The sequence below is a fragment of the Cynoglossus semilaevis genome, chromosome 8 (genome assembly GCF_000523025.1).
Source record: "Cynoglossus semilaevis isolate Cse_v1.0 chromosome 8, Cse_v1.0, whole genome shotgun sequence".
Classification (NCBI taxonomy): domain Eukaryota; kingdom Metazoa; phylum Chordata; class Actinopteri; order Pleuronectiformes; family Cynoglossidae; genus Cynoglossus; species Cynoglossus semilaevis.
In genome coordinates, this window is record NC_024314.1 from 17,378,601 (window position 1) to 17,395,918 (window position 17,318).

General features: G+C 37.2%; 3 protein-coding genes and 1 long non-coding RNA gene across 8 annotated transcripts in view; 3 read left to right on the plus strand and 1 right to left on the minus strand.

The window, feature by feature from the left end:
• The window catches only part of LOC103382537 (SLIT-ROBO Rho GTPase-activating protein 1), a 20,538-nt gene extending 17,585 nt beyond the window's left edge, over positions 1-2,953 (plus strand). For all 4 annotated transcript variants that reach the window (XM_008315360.3, XM_025057352.1, XM_025057354.1 and 1 more), the window contains one exon: positions 410-2,953. In XM_008315360.3, the coding sequence (XP_008313582.2) occupies positions 410-862 (453 nt within the window). In that variant the 3' untranslated portion in view covers positions 863-2,953. The remainder of the gene's footprint in view (positions 1-409) is intronic.
• A 765-nt stretch (positions 2,954-3,718) lies between these two features.
• Positions 3,719-4,237, plus strand: LOC112487291 (uncharacterized). The gene is made up of 2 exons (XR_003050249.1): positions 3,719-3,993; positions 4,037-4,237. It is a non-coding gene; the product is annotated as an uncharacterized LOC112487291 (long non-coding RNA).
• kics2 (KICSTOR subunit 2) lies at positions 4,110-8,146 on the minus strand. Of its 2 annotated transcripts, none has more exons than XM_008315361.3 (4): positions 6,841-8,144; positions 6,116-6,404; positions 4,333-5,258; positions 4,110-4,293 (listed from the first exon to the last, which is right to left on the minus strand). In XM_008315361.3, the coding sequence occupies exons 1-3, from the start codon at positions 7,073-7,075 to the stop codon at positions 4,439-4,441; spliced, it is 1,344 nt and encodes a 447-aa protein (XP_008313583.1). In that variant the 5' UTR covers positions 7,076-8,144; the 3' UTR covers positions 4,110-4,293; positions 4,333-4,438. The 2 variants fall into 2 exon arrangements, with proteins under 2 accessions (XP_008313583.1, XP_024913123.1); XM_025057355.1 differs by having other exon boundaries at positions 4,288-4,317; positions 4,351-5,258; positions 6,841-8,146.
• A 1,374-nt stretch (positions 8,147-9,520) lies between these two features.
• Positions 9,521-15,776, plus strand: tmem19 (transmembrane protein 19). Its single transcript, XM_025057356.1, has 7 exons — positions 9,521-9,758; positions 10,317-10,470; positions 10,718-10,831; positions 11,829-11,966; positions 12,559-12,635; positions 12,911-13,088; positions 15,406-15,776. The coding sequence occupies exons 2-7, from the start codon at positions 10,341-10,343 to the stop codon at positions 15,621-15,623; spliced, it is 855 nt and encodes a 284-aa protein (XP_024913124.1). The 5' UTR covers positions 9,521-9,758; positions 10,317-10,340; the 3' UTR covers positions 15,624-15,776.
• Positions 15,777-17,318: the final 1,542 nt, after the last annotated feature.

The following is a 17,318-nucleotide window of genomic DNA, read 5'->3' on the forward strand; positions in this document are numbered from 1 at the left end:
TATAATATAATATAATATAATATAATATAATATAATATAAATATATATGTAATATAATATAATATATATTTTATAATATGTTTAACATATGTTTAACTAGGCAGTTCAATCCGGCCTGCTTGATAAATTTTGAAAATAAAACATACACAAGCACTTCATGTTCAGGAAAATGACATTTAATTAAATATGAATAAATAATAACACATTTCTAATATACTTGTTTGCATGAAAACAAAAGGGAAAAACATGATTTTATGGTTAATTATTTTATGATTGTACGGGTCCGGCCCACTTGACAGCTTAAAAGGTTGCATACGGTCCGTGAACCAAAATGAGTTGGACACCCCTGTGTTAGAGAGAAGAGACGCGTTCCAGCAACGTCCTCACTAATACCACTGTCCCGGTGCAGGATATCGAGGAGACAGTGACTGTGGCTCTGGGGGAATTTCGACAACTGGAACGTCCAGGTTGTCGTCCCGCCCCTGACGTGGTCCTGGACACCCTGGAGCAGATGAAGAACGGGCCCATCACCACATGTTCCTCTGAGTCTCCCAGCCCCCACAGCACCCCCAGCACCCCAGGTACACCAGGCACCCCGGGGACCCCTGGGACTCCCGGAACCCCTGGCACCCCTAGCCCCCTGAGCCCACTAAGTCCCATCAGCCCTCTGCCAGGACCTCCACCTGGACCACCCAGACCTGCCAACCCCTCCCCTGACGCCATTGGCTCCTTCAAACCTGTGGCTGCCGCCCGGATTGGGGCTCCACTGAGGCCCCCGGCACTGAGGCCCAAACCTCTGGTCCCGCCTAAAAGCAGCACCCCGCCTCTGCCCTCACCGCTGGACAAATCCTGCACCATGTGAGCCAAACCAGGCCGAATCAGGCCAACCCAGGCCGAAACGGGCCAGAAGAGGAGATCAGGGTAACGATTCCTGTTTATAATCAAACATGTATGAGGGTAGAAACCTTAGAAAGAGAACGGTAAAAGGGTTTTAATGTAGTAATAAAATATTTAAAATATGAGCTATGATATGATATGCCATGATATTTACGTGTTGTCAGGTTGGTGTTTACTCTGTAGATGTGTAGGAGTTTTCTTTCTCCATGTATCAAAGCATTTATCAGAGTAGGAGAGGAAAAGGTCGGAGCATCATCCCGAAGGACAGGCCGCGTCCACACCGCGTCCTAATTAATGCCGGGGAAAGACATCGGTCCTATGTTCTCGTGGACTGGGAAAGGAATGACCTGAAACGGTGACTTGTTCTAAAATGAACGTTGCTGATCAGCGATGGAGGGTCAATTAAGTTTATGCTAGCAGCATTAGCATAAACTCTATTAAGCAACATTGCGTGTTTGTATAAATGAAGCATTAATTGTCCCAGGTTGTGTGGGCGTGGCCTCAGAGTGAGGCAGGTTGTGAAGCCTGGACTTTAGGAGTTTAGTCAAGCTCCAGTAAATTGTAGTTTCAGTGACGTGAATGTTGTCATAATGATAGCTGGGGGGTGGGGTGCAGCCTGTAAACCAATCGGGCTGCTGTTATCATTTTTTTTAGAATCTTTCATGATCAGCTGCTGTTTCTGTAACGACTTGAGCTTGATTTTGGACCTGAGGACGAGTAACGTCAGAGCGGAGGCGGCGCTGGTCCCAACCGCGTCCGTGCGACTTTTTAACTTATTTATTTATTGTTGATTTTTTTTTTAAGAGTTTGAACTCAGTTTAGCTGCTATGCTCACTTTCACCTCAATACCACAACTGAAAAAAATACAAGCGCCTCCGGAGGTCGACAGTGACGCCAAACCGACGATACTTAGCCAACGCCCAGCTTTTTAATGAATGTTTGCAGTATTTTAACGACTGTTCATGTATTGAATGTTCAGCGAGCCACCGCGGCCTCTCACCAAACCTTTTTAAACGGCCTTCTTTTATGTTTGTCTGACGGAAACCCAGAAAACAACAACACACCCAGACTGGAGCTTCAAACGGTGTTAGTGCAGACTAGTGGACAGAGAGGGAACAGAGCTTTTACTGGTGTGGGTGTGTTTTGTTCTTTGTGTCTGTGTGTGTTTAGCTGTTTTCAGACACTGACGATAGTTCTTTTGTTTTCACAAAAGCAAAAAAAGACAGAGGTTTTTTTAAGGCACAAATGAAGATCATGTAAAATCTGCGAGAAAAGACGTCCCTTGAATTGTCATCAGGTGTTGATTATGACTAAAGGCCGCATCCTATTTCATAGGATAATTAATTAAATTATTTAATTAATTAATTGTGAATTGTGAAGTGGAAACACTATTTAATCCAGTGGTTTTCAACCACCAGTGGTTACGACCCCATTTAGGGTCACCTGGAAATCAAAGGGCGTTGCCTGAAATGTTAAGTAATAGATTTAAAAAACAATAATAATATTTAATTATTACTAATTATTATTCTTTTTTAAGTTATGAATAAGAAAAAGAAGAACTGTTTTGATCTCTGATAATTGAAAAATCATTGTGTTAACAGCAGATCTGCTGCAATAGGCTACCCCTAGGGGCCGCCAAATACAGTATGTTGTTCCTCTTACAATTAAACCCAGGAGTCTGCTTGAAAGGCAGACATGCTAAACTGTTAAAAACACTTTCACTCTGTATTTGCAACATAGTACAACAAAGGTGATCAAAAACTAACTCAACAACCACTAGCCTGTTCGTCATTAGCAGTTCTCGCAAAAAGACAACTGTCCAAGGCAACTCTTGTCGACCCATTTTTTTTAAACCTCGCCGAGCTGAAATTTTGTGAATGTCTGAAAACAGCTAGCATATGTGTCTGCGTGTCTCCCGCTTATGTGCCCTTCTACTGCAGTAACAGAACAGATGACAGATTCAAGTGCAAAAAAAAAAAGAAAAAAAAAGCATGTCACTTTGTCTGACTGCGCGTGCGTGCGTGCCGTGTCTGTGTGTTTGAATAAAAACAGAGGTTTACCTTACGTAAATCTTGTGTGTTTGAATAAAAACAGAGGTTTACCTTACGTAAACGTCACGAGTTAAACTGAAACTCACAATAAGCTAACAGGGTGGAGCCATGTGTGTAAAACGCCCAGAAACAAACCAACACTTGAACAGCACACAGAATGTGGCCTCTGTCCATGCTGAGTGCATGTGGTGGAGCGAGTGTGAGTGTGTGTGTGTGAAAGTGCCTTTTCTTTTTAAAAACCTGTGTCTTTTTTGCCGTGTTCACTCACTCACGCATGTCCTGAAGAGCAGCAGCAGCAGCTTCCCTTTTCGAACAAAGTGTCTTTACTTTATTTTCGTTTTGTAGATTTTACCGAAACCTGACGTTTTAGCATTAACTCATTATTGTGACATTGCACTTTGATGTATAGGACTGTGTAACCATTTGGCATGTAGCGTCATCATCTTCACATGTTGATGCATTTAAACTTGAGGTTTGGGGAGCGTTCATTTGAATGTGTTTCATAATCAGTGTTAATGTGTTTTGATTAAGAAGAATCTCCCACAGACGAGCTCGTTATAGCCAAATGGATTGTATCAACGTGTTGTATTTATATTATTATTAAAACTAAAAAAAAAACATATTAGGATCGAGTCAATGGAAGATTTCTCTAAAACTGAAATGTCATTGAATGTTTTGTTCAAACACTCAATAAATTCCATCTGTGTGACCTGTATGTCTTCGGCGTTTGATGAATTTTGCCGTTAGACATTTTTGTTTTTTATGTTTGACTACAGGAGGTGAATTCATCAATGTTTGATAGTTTTTTACCTGGGCAAACTATGGCCTGTGGGCCAGATCTGGTATGGTGAAGACTTCTGTTTGTGACTTCTGTGATGACTGTTGAAGCCACTAGATGGCAGCAGACACCAAATGTGCTAAATAATCTTACAAAAGTTTTTTGTTGTACATTTAATTTACTTCGCCAAGCTTTTTTACATACAACCAATACGGAACAAGCCTGCAATTCAAATTTTGAATGTTATTTTGGCCTGTGAGCCAAAAGGTTTGCTAAATTTTGAATCTTATTTTGGCCTGTGAGCCAAAAGGCTTGCCCAGTGTAGAAAATAAGAACTTGCATTAGTTAGTTAGTTATTTTATATTTAAATAATGACTCAAATTTTTAGGTGAAAGAACTCAGAAAATAATCAACTTTATTAGTTTAATTGTACTCTAAACTTTTAAAATGAACACCTGTTAAAACAGTAATTGGTGCAAAACAAAGGATAAAATCTCTGTCAATTAAAAAACAAACAAACAAAAAAAAAACTTCTAATCTGAACATAAAATAAAATGGTCTTGGTCTTGGTCTCGACGTTAATCCGGTGAACTGCAGAACAAAGACCGACATTAATCCGGTGAACTGCAGAACAAAGACTAGGTCGAAGTGTTGTTTCTACGGTCCACTTCATTCAAATGTTTGAATCTTTGCCAGACTGAGTTTTTAAACATCAACCCTTGGACCCGGGCTTGAGTGTACTGAAGGGCTTTGAGTTCCGCAGCAAGCCTGAAATCTCCTGCAGGAAGGCGGCGATGTGCAGGTCCTTCTCTGATTTCCTGCCCTCGAAGATGACAACCAGTGTGAAGTGCATTTCAGGTCTCGTCAGGTAGTAGGTGCTCTGAACCTTGTCGTCAAAGAAGTGCACCACCTTGTCCAGAGTGTTGAGCTCGGCGGCGCGGTCTCCCATCATCATGATGACATTGGGCCAGTGTGTGAGCGGCCGTTCACCTGAGGGCAGGGACACCACGGCAGGGAACTGCTCCACGCCTTTTGGAGCTTCTCTATACGAGTGTGGGTGGTGGTAACCGTGACCCTGGAAGCTCTCGGAGCCGCGGTTGTCAAACACCAGTGACACGTTGCTGGCATCATATTTGCGAATGAACGCGCAGATCTTGCCGTAGTAGTCGGTCACAGTGCGTGCCGTCAACGTCCTCATGTCCGCCGATGTTGTCTGTCGGCTCAGGGCTTCGTGGAAATAGAAGCTGAACTTTGCCAGCAGCGTGCCGTGGAAACGCTGCAGCCACACGTACAGGTGCGGAGGCTGTACCGTCTTTTGGGACTGACCGCCGAAAAGGTTCTTGCGGGTCTCCTTTTGACGCTGCAAGAGTTGACCCCAGGCCACTAGCTTGGTGTTGGCGCTGTGGAGGCTGAGCAGAGCGGGCAGGAAGTGCCATTCTGACACCTGAGCCTGGCACCGCAGCAACTGGGTCACAACATCCACCTCCGTCTGGAAACCTTCCTCCACACGACCCAAGATTGGGTGATGGAACCTTGGGTCACAAGAAAGACCAGGTGAGTTCTAGTGTATAATCAGTAAAGTTGTGGATCGACTGCTTCTGTTCAAATGTGGTCTTTGGTGACTTCGTGGTTATAGTAAATCTGGATCATGTTATTCATAGCTGAAACCAACTGACCAGAGGGGGCAGTAGCAGACCATCAGTTTCTACGAGCTGGTTTTCTCTGTGGACTTTGGTGTGGGGGGAGACAGACAGACAACAGCAGTTTACTGACTTTATCTTCCTGCTGTAGCTGCAGTATTTTTTTTTTTATCTCTGTTGCACTGAAAAAAAGGACTTGCTTTTTTCTTTTTGTTTTTTTGCAAAGGAGCACAAAGCGTTTCTCCTTCCTGACCTGAATGTGTCACTTGACTCTTAACTTTCTTGTAGCACACCATCTTTAGAAATGAAACACTGAAACATTAGGGATATTTTTGTAAAATGAGGTCATGTTTTTCTCTACGTAATTCTTCTCTGTTTGCTACCATTTACTTGCTAGCTATGAAAGGATAAAAACTGTAACTCCGTAATAAGGACACCTGTCAATTGGACTACGCACTAAGATAACAACGTCATCAAAAAGTAGCTAATAACTATACATTTAGGAAAATAGGGAAATATGTAGGTTAACAAACGACAGTTAAGTTAATAATAGTTAATAGATAGTAGTTTGCTCAGACTATATCCAAAAGATAGCTGGTGATTGAAAATGAGTGGGTGGGTCGAATGATAGACATGCTAGCTAAAAATGTCAAATTGATTAAAAGAACAGTTTAAAGTTTAGCAAAAGTAGTTATAATACATTTGAATTGTATTTTTATTTGATGAAAAGGTAAATACACAGAACTGACTTGGAGCTGTATTTGTGCAGCACGGCCTCCAGGGTGGCAACCAGCTCCTCCGAGTTGATGTTCTTCTGGCTGCCGAGCAAGTACATCTTCTCATACAGGTCAGCCATCTCCGTGCGTGCCTGCGTGAAGTGGCAGAGCTGCTCTGACAGATGCTGCAGCAGGTCCTCCAGGTAGGAAGCAGATCCCGGCTGAGCGTGGCGCCCCCCGGTGATGACTTTTTTCAGCTCGTTGTTAAGGGAGCTGTATATGGTGCGGATTGAGTCTTTACGGCTGAAGAAGGACTGGCTGCCTGTAAAAGACAAGTTATTTGTTGGTAGAATTAATACATCAGTGACATCTGCTGGCACTAAACTGTAGGTGAAACCCACTCACTCTTCCACAGTTTTCTGTCAAATTTCAATGCAGTTTTTTTCTTAGACGTTGCTTGCATCATTAATAAGAAGTTAGTAATTTTTGTGACCTCGCTGTTATTTATCAAGATTAACTCCAGTGACACGATAGAGGCAGCAGTACACCAGCATTTTCTGTTACAGTTATAAATCCATTTTCTCTATGTACTGTATTTACCTGAAACTAAGTTTTACTGTGAAACTACATGTTCTATAAAACTTTGGGGTCGATATTTATAGTTTAACAGGCTTAAAATTATAAATAATCTAATAAATATGTTCAAATTGAAATGACAACAGTGTGATATTATGAATAAACATCATTAATGTTGTTACCCATCTTCTGTCCCAGGAAGGTTAAATGGTGGTACGCCTTCTCCGCAGCAGCGAGATGCGCAAGAGCAGCCAGCAGAGCGGCCCACATGCCCCCGGTGCTCTTCCCGCTGCCGTCCTTCTCCTTCTCCACGTAATCTTTGGCTCTGTCGAAAGAGAACATGCCGAGCTGCGTGAAGAAACTCTCCAGGATGGCTCTCTCCCGGGGTACGGGCCGCAGCTCCTCCGCCTCCATCATGATTCACCGGCTGTGGAGATACTGGAGATACTGGAGCTAACGGCTAACTAACGCTGCTAGCGTCTAACCTAAGGTCCATGCTAAAACATCACAAATGCTATTCAGATAGAGCGAGACTAAATGTCAATTTTATGCATGTCATGTCAAATAGTGTAAATATTTGCTTAAACGCGCAGTATTTCAAAAACTGTCCCCATTTAGCTAAGTAGTACCGTCCAAATAGCTAAGCTAGTCTTGTCTTAGCTATTTGTACACAATACGGCGAGCCAAGAGGTTCAAACCAAACATCCTCTACATTCATGTACAGTATTACGATTAGATTTGGGGACCCGATTCAATAAATGTTGCATGTACTGTATCACCTACAGGTTTGCGTTGTGTAAACGTTGATATAAATGTACAAATAGGAGTAAAATTGTCATAAAATTACATGAAAGTAGATAGTACGTTTATCCACGTGTTTTACACACATGCACATTAGTATTAGGGCTACATTGAGAGGAGGGTTGGAAGGGACTTCGTCTTTCAAACTCACCGAGATAAACAGAATTTATTTGACAGGACACGATGCGTAAGTAAGACGAGTTTTTTTTCTCGTTTTTTCCCCGTAAATATACGTCTTTCATCGCACATATACGTGTTTTTTTCTTATAAATGTCCAACTTTATTCTCATAAATTTACGATTTTAATCTCGTTTTTTATTTATTTTTATTCTCAACGTATTCTCAACATAATAGCAGAGCATACTTATAAAAATGTGTCACGCGGATTTTTTGATTATTTCAGAGCGTTAACCTCGTACACCCGACTTAGTTTTCAAAATTACTAATTTTTTTTACATAATATTTTTGTATAAACACCTTTGTAAACTTATCTTAACTTCACTTAAAAAAATCACTTTGATTATTTCCCATCCCTCCCCCTTTCTTTTGCTTAAAAGGTGGGGCTCGCCTTTATTTAACGTTTGTAGATGACAAGTAAGAATCAGATCTATAATTTTCCTGCTCCAGCTTTGACTTTTCTGTTTGGTAGGTGATATAATTTTTTTTCTTCATTCTCTGTTATTCTGTCACTCATTTAAGGTGTTTGAATTTAGCTGAAAATTGAGTTAATGTTCTTGTTTTTAGATTATGGTTTTTATTCTTATTAATATTATCATTATTATTGAGATTATGGTGATGATTCTTATTAATATTATCATTATTATTGATATAATTGTTATTGTCATTGTTAATATTATTATTTCAAAAAAGAAAAAAAATTACATGACTGTGAAAAGTATTTTGAGCTTTGGAAGAAAACTTGGTCTCACTCTGCAGTCCATATCAAAGATGCCATTTTTTATTAGTTTGAAAACATTTGATTTACACCTTAATAAATCTGTGTTTGTAGTTGTTGTTTGTCTGACTTAAATATAAGAGAAACAGGTTGCCGATTGATGGTGTAGACAAGCAAAAGACACTTGTCACCGATGAATTCTCTGTTAGAATATAAATCTTTTTTTCATCCTGTCCAAATATTTTACAGATCTGTTTTAAAAGATAAAAATTCTTTATGATTGACTCTATCATATTAAAATGAAAAACCTAAAGTATTACCTTAAGCATAATAATTTAAAGTAAAATGACTCATTTGCTGTTAAATAACTTGTTTGACAGAAGATATTATTAGTAATGTAAAATGTCCATTAAAAAACTCTTTGCATCATAAAACCATTTGTTTGGTGTGTGTAATTGATCCGACGCATATTTCCATGTGTGAATATGAAAACTCATATTCTAAGAAATTCAGTGAAGCAGTAGTCCTGGGTTTGTGGATTGTGCTCTTAGAAAGTGAGAAACAAGTGTGGCTTCAGCTTCTCATGCGATCGCAGAAATGTAGAGTCACACCGAAACTCAAAAGAGCCTTTAAATCTATCTAAGGGTCGGCTGGAGGGTGAATTAGTGCTAGATATCATTTGTCAGACTACATGAAGGCTGAATGGTAAGATTCTTTTACACTGGTATGTGTGTGTGGATGAATGTGGCAGAATGTTTATAGATATTGTAAATATATGTAGAACAAAATTAAATATATAGATATACATAAATATATGTATATATGTAATGTATACATATTCAGTTTTGACCCTTATGACTGGGTATGCAAATAAGATAATTTTCAATTATACAAAAAATTTAAAATATGAGGCAGTCACAGGAACGACAAAATAATAATAATAATGTAAATAATAAGGAATTAAGAAAAATAAAAATACAATATTAATAGTTAATGAAAATATAAATTATTAAAATCTCGCAAGTATAGACGGTTGGTGACAGAAAGAGGTTTCGTGCGTCGCAGTCCATACATAGTATAATACATTTTTATTTATTTATTTATTTATTTTGCTACTGTCTTTTTAAATTCCATTTAAATACCTCGTGGAAGTCGGTCCGTCACTTAAGTGCCTCCGGTGGTTGCTAAACAGGAAGTGTGAGCTGAACGTCAGCAGTCGTGTGAATTTGCTTCTGCTTAACGCCGTATACAAGCCGTGCTTCAGTTGAACAACGCACAGCTGTTCATTTATTTCGCGATCGTCGCGATAATAGCGCGTTGAACATTCTGGCCGAGCAACGACTGTCATCTCAGTAAGCGTGTTGGTCGTAAGGAGGACATTCGAAATGGCTGCGAAGAAAACTGGTAAATTGAGCAACAACAAGTGTTTCATTGCGTCACCACCCGCTTATTCTCGCCTGCTCTCTTTGATGAACATTAATGACGTTTGTATTCTTTAAACCGTGAGGATTGGCGGTATTTCGAAGAGCTACTGAGTGAAGCATATGGCGGAGAAAATGACAGAAAGAGAACAGAAAATTAATCAGATAATCGAATTAGTAAGACGTCACGAGCATTGATCAGGGGTTAGAAAGACTCCCACACTGAATCCCACACTGAACTTAGCACTGTGAGTGCTAGGTTCAGGGAAACTCAGAAAAGGTGGTTCAGGTAGTAGTGGGCCTAGTGATCTCATTTCCAATTTCAAAAAGCATTCAGAAAATGAAAACACTGTTTATCAGTCAAAATATGGAACAAAACCTCTGTTTGTTACAAGCAGAGATAGTGAAAAGTTTCCATCGAAAAACAATAAATATATAAAAATATATATTAATTCAGTGTGTGCTAGGTGTGATTTTGCTTTGGTTGCTGGGCATCAAACACTGCCACACAACTGATCTTCTTTTGTCCCCAACGCCACAGCACCATCTGTCACCACCTGCCAGCATGGAATTTGAGGAGAAGATGTCGATGAAGGAGTACATACAGATGATGATGGACATGATCGTGCTCTGCGCCACACTGGCGCTCTCCCTGTTCTTCTGGATCACTTCCCTCGTTATCAGCTCATATTACGGTAACACGTAGTTTCTATTTTTTCCCCTGCAGCTTCATTAAAATGTCACCAGAAAGGCCAAACAAAATCATGTGCTCTTCCTGCCTTATGCTGGCGTTGTTTAGTTTTCACAATCACTGGTTTATATTCGACCAACACAATTCTTCATGGCTGAGTTTGTGGGGAAGCAGCCCTGTGAATGTGTGTGACTCAGAGCTTCTCTTCAGTAACACTAACCACCACATTCTTCACTTTGTGTCTAATGAAGGCACCCTGCAGCCTGTGTCACCATGGCGATGGTTGTTCTCCATCTTGATTACGCTTGTTTTAACGTCAAGAGCATTGAAGAGACGTAGTCTGGATTATAGCGGAGCCCTAGCAGGTAAGTAAGTGTGTGTGTGCGTGTGTGTGTGTGTAACGATGTAGTTGCTTCACATTCCTTAGCTTTTATTTACTTCAAAGATTTTAAGCATGTCAATTTGATTAAGAGGTTTTTGAACATGTGAAACAAAAAGAGAGAAAATGTACAAAGGACACTTTATCATTAAAATTGGGACAGTGATTTTTTTTTTTTTTTTTTTACTATTTTTTTTTTTCTGGGTTTTTACTCTATGACTCTTCAGTCTGTTTCTCTTCGCACTAGAGCTGGGAATATCAGGGTACCTCACGATTAAGATTATGAAAATATCAGGTAACATTATAAACCAATAAAGCCAATACATAAATCAATACAAATTTATAATGTCTTTTAAACCTGATATTAAACAACAACATTAGCTTGTAGTATTAGCTTTATTTTACATTAAACACAATAATGACAGTGTGACACTCGTGTTCATGTTTTGTTTCAAACTGACTAACATTTAAACAATTATAATCGAGAAACAAAAAAAATTGAGAAATTGAAAAATTTCCTTTAAAAGTGAAAGTAGTTTTAATAAAAGCAAAAGTAGTGGGAATTAACTAACTTTGAACTATAATTATTTCATAAGTAGAATTGTTAAGCATCCCCGCATCAAAAATTTGTTGTTTTTTTTCCTACATCGGTGCGTACTTCTACAGTGGTACCCAACCTTTTTAGTATTCAAGACCGGTCGACCGGTCCCAGCAAGTATCAAGGATCAATAGCAGGTATTTTTAAGGATTAGTACGTTTCTCAAAATAAAATATCTTTGGGCTTTATTCTGTTAGCATCAGAGTCTGAAAGACAGAATATTTTGAAAAAATGACAGATCATCTCTAAATAAAGGAAGTAAATCCAGGAAATCCAAATTAAGTTTAAAAATAATTATTATAACATTTTTCCCAGTACCTAATGACTCACGGACCGGTGGTTGGTCACAAAAAGACCTGGTTTAAAACATCTGTGATTTTCTCAGCTCTCCTGGTGGGGTTCGTCTTGACCATGGCCAACTACAGCTTTTTCTCTTCGTTGTTGGCGTTCTTCATCACTTCCTCGAAACTGACGAGCTGGGGCGGAGCACAGAAAAAGAAGATCGATTCCGAGTACAAAGAAGGTACGAGACGCACATCAACTACAGAGGAGAAGGAGGGAAGAGTGGTGGTTCTGATTAATAAAACAAAAAAAACCAAAACTAAATAAAGTTAAAAAAAAAAAAAAAAACTCCAGTAACAGATGGGTTTTATAAATATTTATATTTAATTATTTTTTTTATATTTATAAAATGGTTTTATAAATATTTCATTGAAGATTTATATTAAGATACTAACCAAAGTTTTGAACTGTGTAGTTTTTACAGGGAACACACCAACAACGTGTACTGAAGCTATTATTTCTGTTATTTAAACTTTGTGAAAACCTGTCAGTCTATTACCAAAAGACAGACAAAGATTATAATGACGTGATCAGAAAATAAATAGTGAACGTTTTTTTGGAAAGTTTTTAAATTTTGACTTAATTCATGAAATCCCGACATTTAAAAGATCAGAACTTTTCTAGGACATGTCAAGTCATATAGTTCCAAAAAAAAAAGTGTCAGAATCTTGATTAAAAAAAAGTTGGTCCTGTTATTCAGGATTTTTATTGGGAAAAAAAAACTAAATCGAAGAATTCTGAAGCTGGACTGATGTGTCTTGTCTTCTCCTTAGGAGGCCAGAGGAGCTGGGTTCAGGTCTTCTGTAACGGAGGAGTTCCTACAGAACTGGCACTGCTCTACATGATTGAGGTAAAAAAAAAACAATTATAAGCTGACATTTTTTTTGTTTTTTTCATGCTGTATTGTTCTTTGACTTTAAGAAAAAAAACTGCGAAAAGCTAGGACTGGACTGATGACATGTTTTTTTTAAATTAATTAATTAATTTTGTTTTTGTTACAATCTAAAACCACTTTTTTTTAGTAAAAGCATCTCTACTGCCCCCTGTGTTTTGACCGAGGCTCAATCGAAACTGATGCTTAAACTGATGGGGAAACAAAAACCTCACCTGTCGTGTTTGTTCCAGGTGGGACCAGGCGAGATTCCTATTGACTTTGGGAAACAGTACTCCGCCTCCTGGATGTGTCTGTCATTGGTGGGTGCGCTCGCCTGCAGCACCGGTGATACCTGGGCATCAGAGGTGGGGCCTGTTCTTAGCAAATCAAAGCCAAGACTCATAACCACCTGGAAGGAGGTCCCAGCAGGTAAGAGGCAAATGAAGGAGGCAGGACGTTGTGGGAATCAGTTTAAGAGCAATGTTTAAGGTTAATAATTTATTTTATATAGAAGTAAAACTACTTGCTATGAACAGGTTAATTTTTTGGAAACAGGGATTACCAACTAAGGGGAAAAACATGGACTTTTTGTTGTTTATAGGTAATTATGTTATGATTGTTCTCATCCGGCCCACATACTATAGCATTATACATGATAACAATGTGCTGCTATTCTCCTTCTTTTTGTATTGTCTTTTTCTTTGTTTCTCTCCCTGTCTGTTCATCCCTGCTGCTGGAACCTTAATTTCCCAAAGGGAATTCCCGAGGGATTCATAATCTAATCTAATCTTATCTTTAAAATATGTAAAACTGAGCCTGATCAGAGTAAAAGGGTTGTGTTTCAAAAGAAACAACATCCAGTCTGACCTTTAAAGAGCCTTGGGAGATAGAGGAAGAAACATTTTCCAAGGAAAACCAAGAAAAACCGAAGCTGTCTTGTGCTCTGTGTTTTCCAGAAAACCAGTAAACCAGTAATCAAATTGGCTTTGAGGTTTGACTGTGTGAAATCACAGTCAAGCGTTAGTGCATTTGTGGTCAAATGTTTGTATGATGACAAGATGAGATACAGTAAGACTTTATTCATCTCAGTTGTTACAGCAGCAGGATAGACATGTAGTACTAAAAGTAAAGTAACAGCAGGGTAGACATAGTATTTACAAGGTGATAAAAAAACTAACTGCGTGACTGAAAAAGTGACTGTGTTGTAGTGATGGGAAGACCGACTCTTTTTATTGATTTGAACCTTTGACTCTCGAACAGTAAAATGAACGAATGAGTCGTGAACGAATCTTGAACTAATCATTTCATTCGTTTTACAGCAGGTGACGCTTTAGGCCTATTGTGGGCGTTGTAAAGAAGGCTGCGGTTCTCAGACACTAAATACTGAAGGCAACATGGTTTGCTTCTGCTGACAAAGTCTACAAAGTAGACAAAATGCCATAAGCAATTAAAACCATGTGAAAAGCTAAGAAATAAAAACACACCACAATGTGAAGATGAATGAGAGCAAAAAAGACCCGAGCTCTCTGTCACGTGACAAATGAAACGAATCTGCGAGAACGAGGCGAAAGATTAGTTCACAGAGAATGATTCATTTGTTCCCAGTGAGTGATTTGTGAGTGATTCGTGAGTTCAATATGAACAAATATTTCATATGACTCGGGGGTCACGAGTCATATTAAAGCTTGCTTTTTTCTTTATATTAATGGAACAGAAAAACAAAGAATAAAAGTTGTTTTTATTTGTGACAAATGCAAATGATGGAATTATTTAGCGTCACAGAGTTGGAGTTTTGACAGTGGCTCGTAGAGCTCAATGAGAGTTTCTTTCAAAACGTCAGTAAAACCGTTGTCCTCAACAGTCTGCAGCCTTCTCAATATATACAACATAATGAGGGATATATGATATTACATTTCACAATACTGCATCGGTATTCTTCAGCACTGTAACGGTTTTCTGTCATTAACAATTAACATGCAAATATTTGTGGTTGACATGAACTAAAATACAAAATATCTTGTAGTAAAATACCCAAAGGAGATAAAGTAGTTGTAAAAAGCAATTTTTATGCAAGAATGTCCGTATGTCACATTACAAAATATTGTTTAAAAATTCCCATCAGTTCACTAACAGTAAATGAAAAATGTTATTGTGAAATACAAACATTTGACAAATTGTAAAAACATAAGTATTGCTAATCCTGTTTTTTATAAATACAAAAGGTATCTTTTACCCTTAATGTTGAAGAAAAATAGTTACTGTCTATGGAGGTTTGCTTGAACTGTTTGAAAGGACAAATTATAACAAAGTCTAACTGATGCTATTTTAAACTTCAAAAGCAAAAATAAATAAGTCATTATTTATCCTTGCAAAAATGTAACGTGTAATGTAAACTTTACACTAACATCTTATTTATTGATGTTTGTTGATGTACAAGTTTTAGAAACTCCAAAATTTAAAAGAAAGGACATGTTGATTTTCACAACATGATTCTGCATATATAAAAATGTTAAAAGCTAAAGATTTTTAAAAAATATTTAAAAATACTTTTATTTTTCAAATTGTCTTTTGATGTGTTTTTAATATTACAACATTTTCACTAGTTTTACAACAGTTGTAAAAAATGTAAGCATCAATTAGGTAAAACAAAAATTATACGTAGATCTTAAAAAACATTGATCTTAAAATACAAATGTAACCTGGAAATTTTTTTTTTAATTATAACATTTTTTCTGTCACTCTTCAGGAACAAACGGAGGGGTCACTCCTATTGGGCTGCTCGCTAGCTTTCTTGGGGGAGTTGTGGTGGGTGTGGCCTACTTTGCATCCCAGATCCTGATGGTGAATGACCTACACCTGGCTGATCCCCAGTGGCCAATAGTAGTGTATGGTGGTGTGGCTGGGCTGGTGGGCTCCATGCTGGACTCCTTCCTGGGGGCCCATATGCAGTACTCAGGTCAGTGATGAGTTTCAACATCGACAACATCCTCAGAAGTTGTCAAGTTTGTTTCCTTTAACGTGTCAACTTGTAAACCTATGTACATTTTAAACACAAATATATTCAGAAATGTATATTTAACTTATACCATGTCACTTTTGATCAATGATGGATTTTGATCAAATCAAAAGCAACATACATGTATAATATACTTTACATATATAATATAATATTTTTTATATTTTTTTACATACCAAAAAAGTATATTTCTTTGGAATTTTAACTATAAAATAGACAGTGCTATGTAAAAAAAAAAACATTTTTACATTTTTATTGAAAAAAATCAAAAATGTATATTTTTTGCATGTTTCTCATCAACTTAGAACATTTTGAGAAATATTTTATTAATAAAAAAATTCTTGAATTTTTTCAGTAAAATCCTAATTTCGCATGTCATGGTGGTCAGATGGTGAAAAGTTCAGATGAAATTTTTTTAGAATTTTTTTTTTTTTTTTTTTTGAATTTTTCGGTAAAAACCTTTCCAGGGTGTCTTGCTGGTGAGATGGTAATGAAGTTTGATGAAAATTTTTAGAAAATAAAATTTCACAATTGTATTCTTTTTTTCACGTTTCTTATCAAATAATAGCATTTTGAAATTAAAAAAAAAAAAATTGGGGGGGGACATTTTTCTGTAAAATTTAAATTTTGTTGACAGATGGTGAAAGATTGAAAAATAAAAATTCAAACTTATCTTTTCTGCATGTTTCTCATCAAATAAGAGCATTTTGAAAAAGAAATTTGAATTTTTTAAATTTTTTGGTAAATTCTTAATTTCGTGTGCGTTGTCATCAGAAATCAGAAAATTCTTTAGGAAAATAAAAATTCAAAATTAATATTTTCTTATCTCATCAACTAATAGCATTTTGAAAAGAAGTTTTCTGAATTTTTTTAATTTTTCGGTAAATTCTTTATTTCGCTTGTGATGTCATCAGATAGTGAAAAAATTTGATGAAAATTATTGGACAATAAAAATTCAAAATTAATATCTTTTCTGCATGTATTTCATCTACTAATAGCATTTTGAAAAAAGTTTGAATCTTTTTTTTTTCCGGTAGATTCTTGTTTCTGCGTGCGATGTCGTCAGATGGTAAAAAATTTTCATGAAAATTTTTGGAAAATAAAACTTCAAAATTTTATCTTTTCTCCATGTTTCTCATCAACAAAAACATTTTTGAATGTTATTTTTTTTTAATATTTTGGTGAATTCTTAATTTTGCGTGTGATGTTGTCACATGGTGAAAAAGTTTTTTTTTTAATTTTCTTTTCTTTTAGCATGTTTAAGGCATTTCTGGGACTTTTGGATTTTTTTCACAATGGCAAGGCTATAATATATAATGGTAAGGCATGTTTTTGGTGATTTTTGAAATTATCATAACTATTTTTGCAGTTTTAAACACAAAATATTCACATAGCAACACGTTTTAGGACAAATTCTTGCATTTTAGTACATTTTGGTGACTTTTTATTTTTTTTTTGGATTTATTAATGATAGTAAGAGTATAGTCTTGCTTGTTTCAGTTGCAGTGTTGGTGTAGTGGTTTAGGAAGTAAGCTTCAGTCAACGAGGTTGCAGGTTCAAATCCCACAGCTCTAAAATTAGCAGTATATCTAGTAACATAATCTTGTAATTCTGGAACTTTTAATTTTTTGGATTTTTTCACG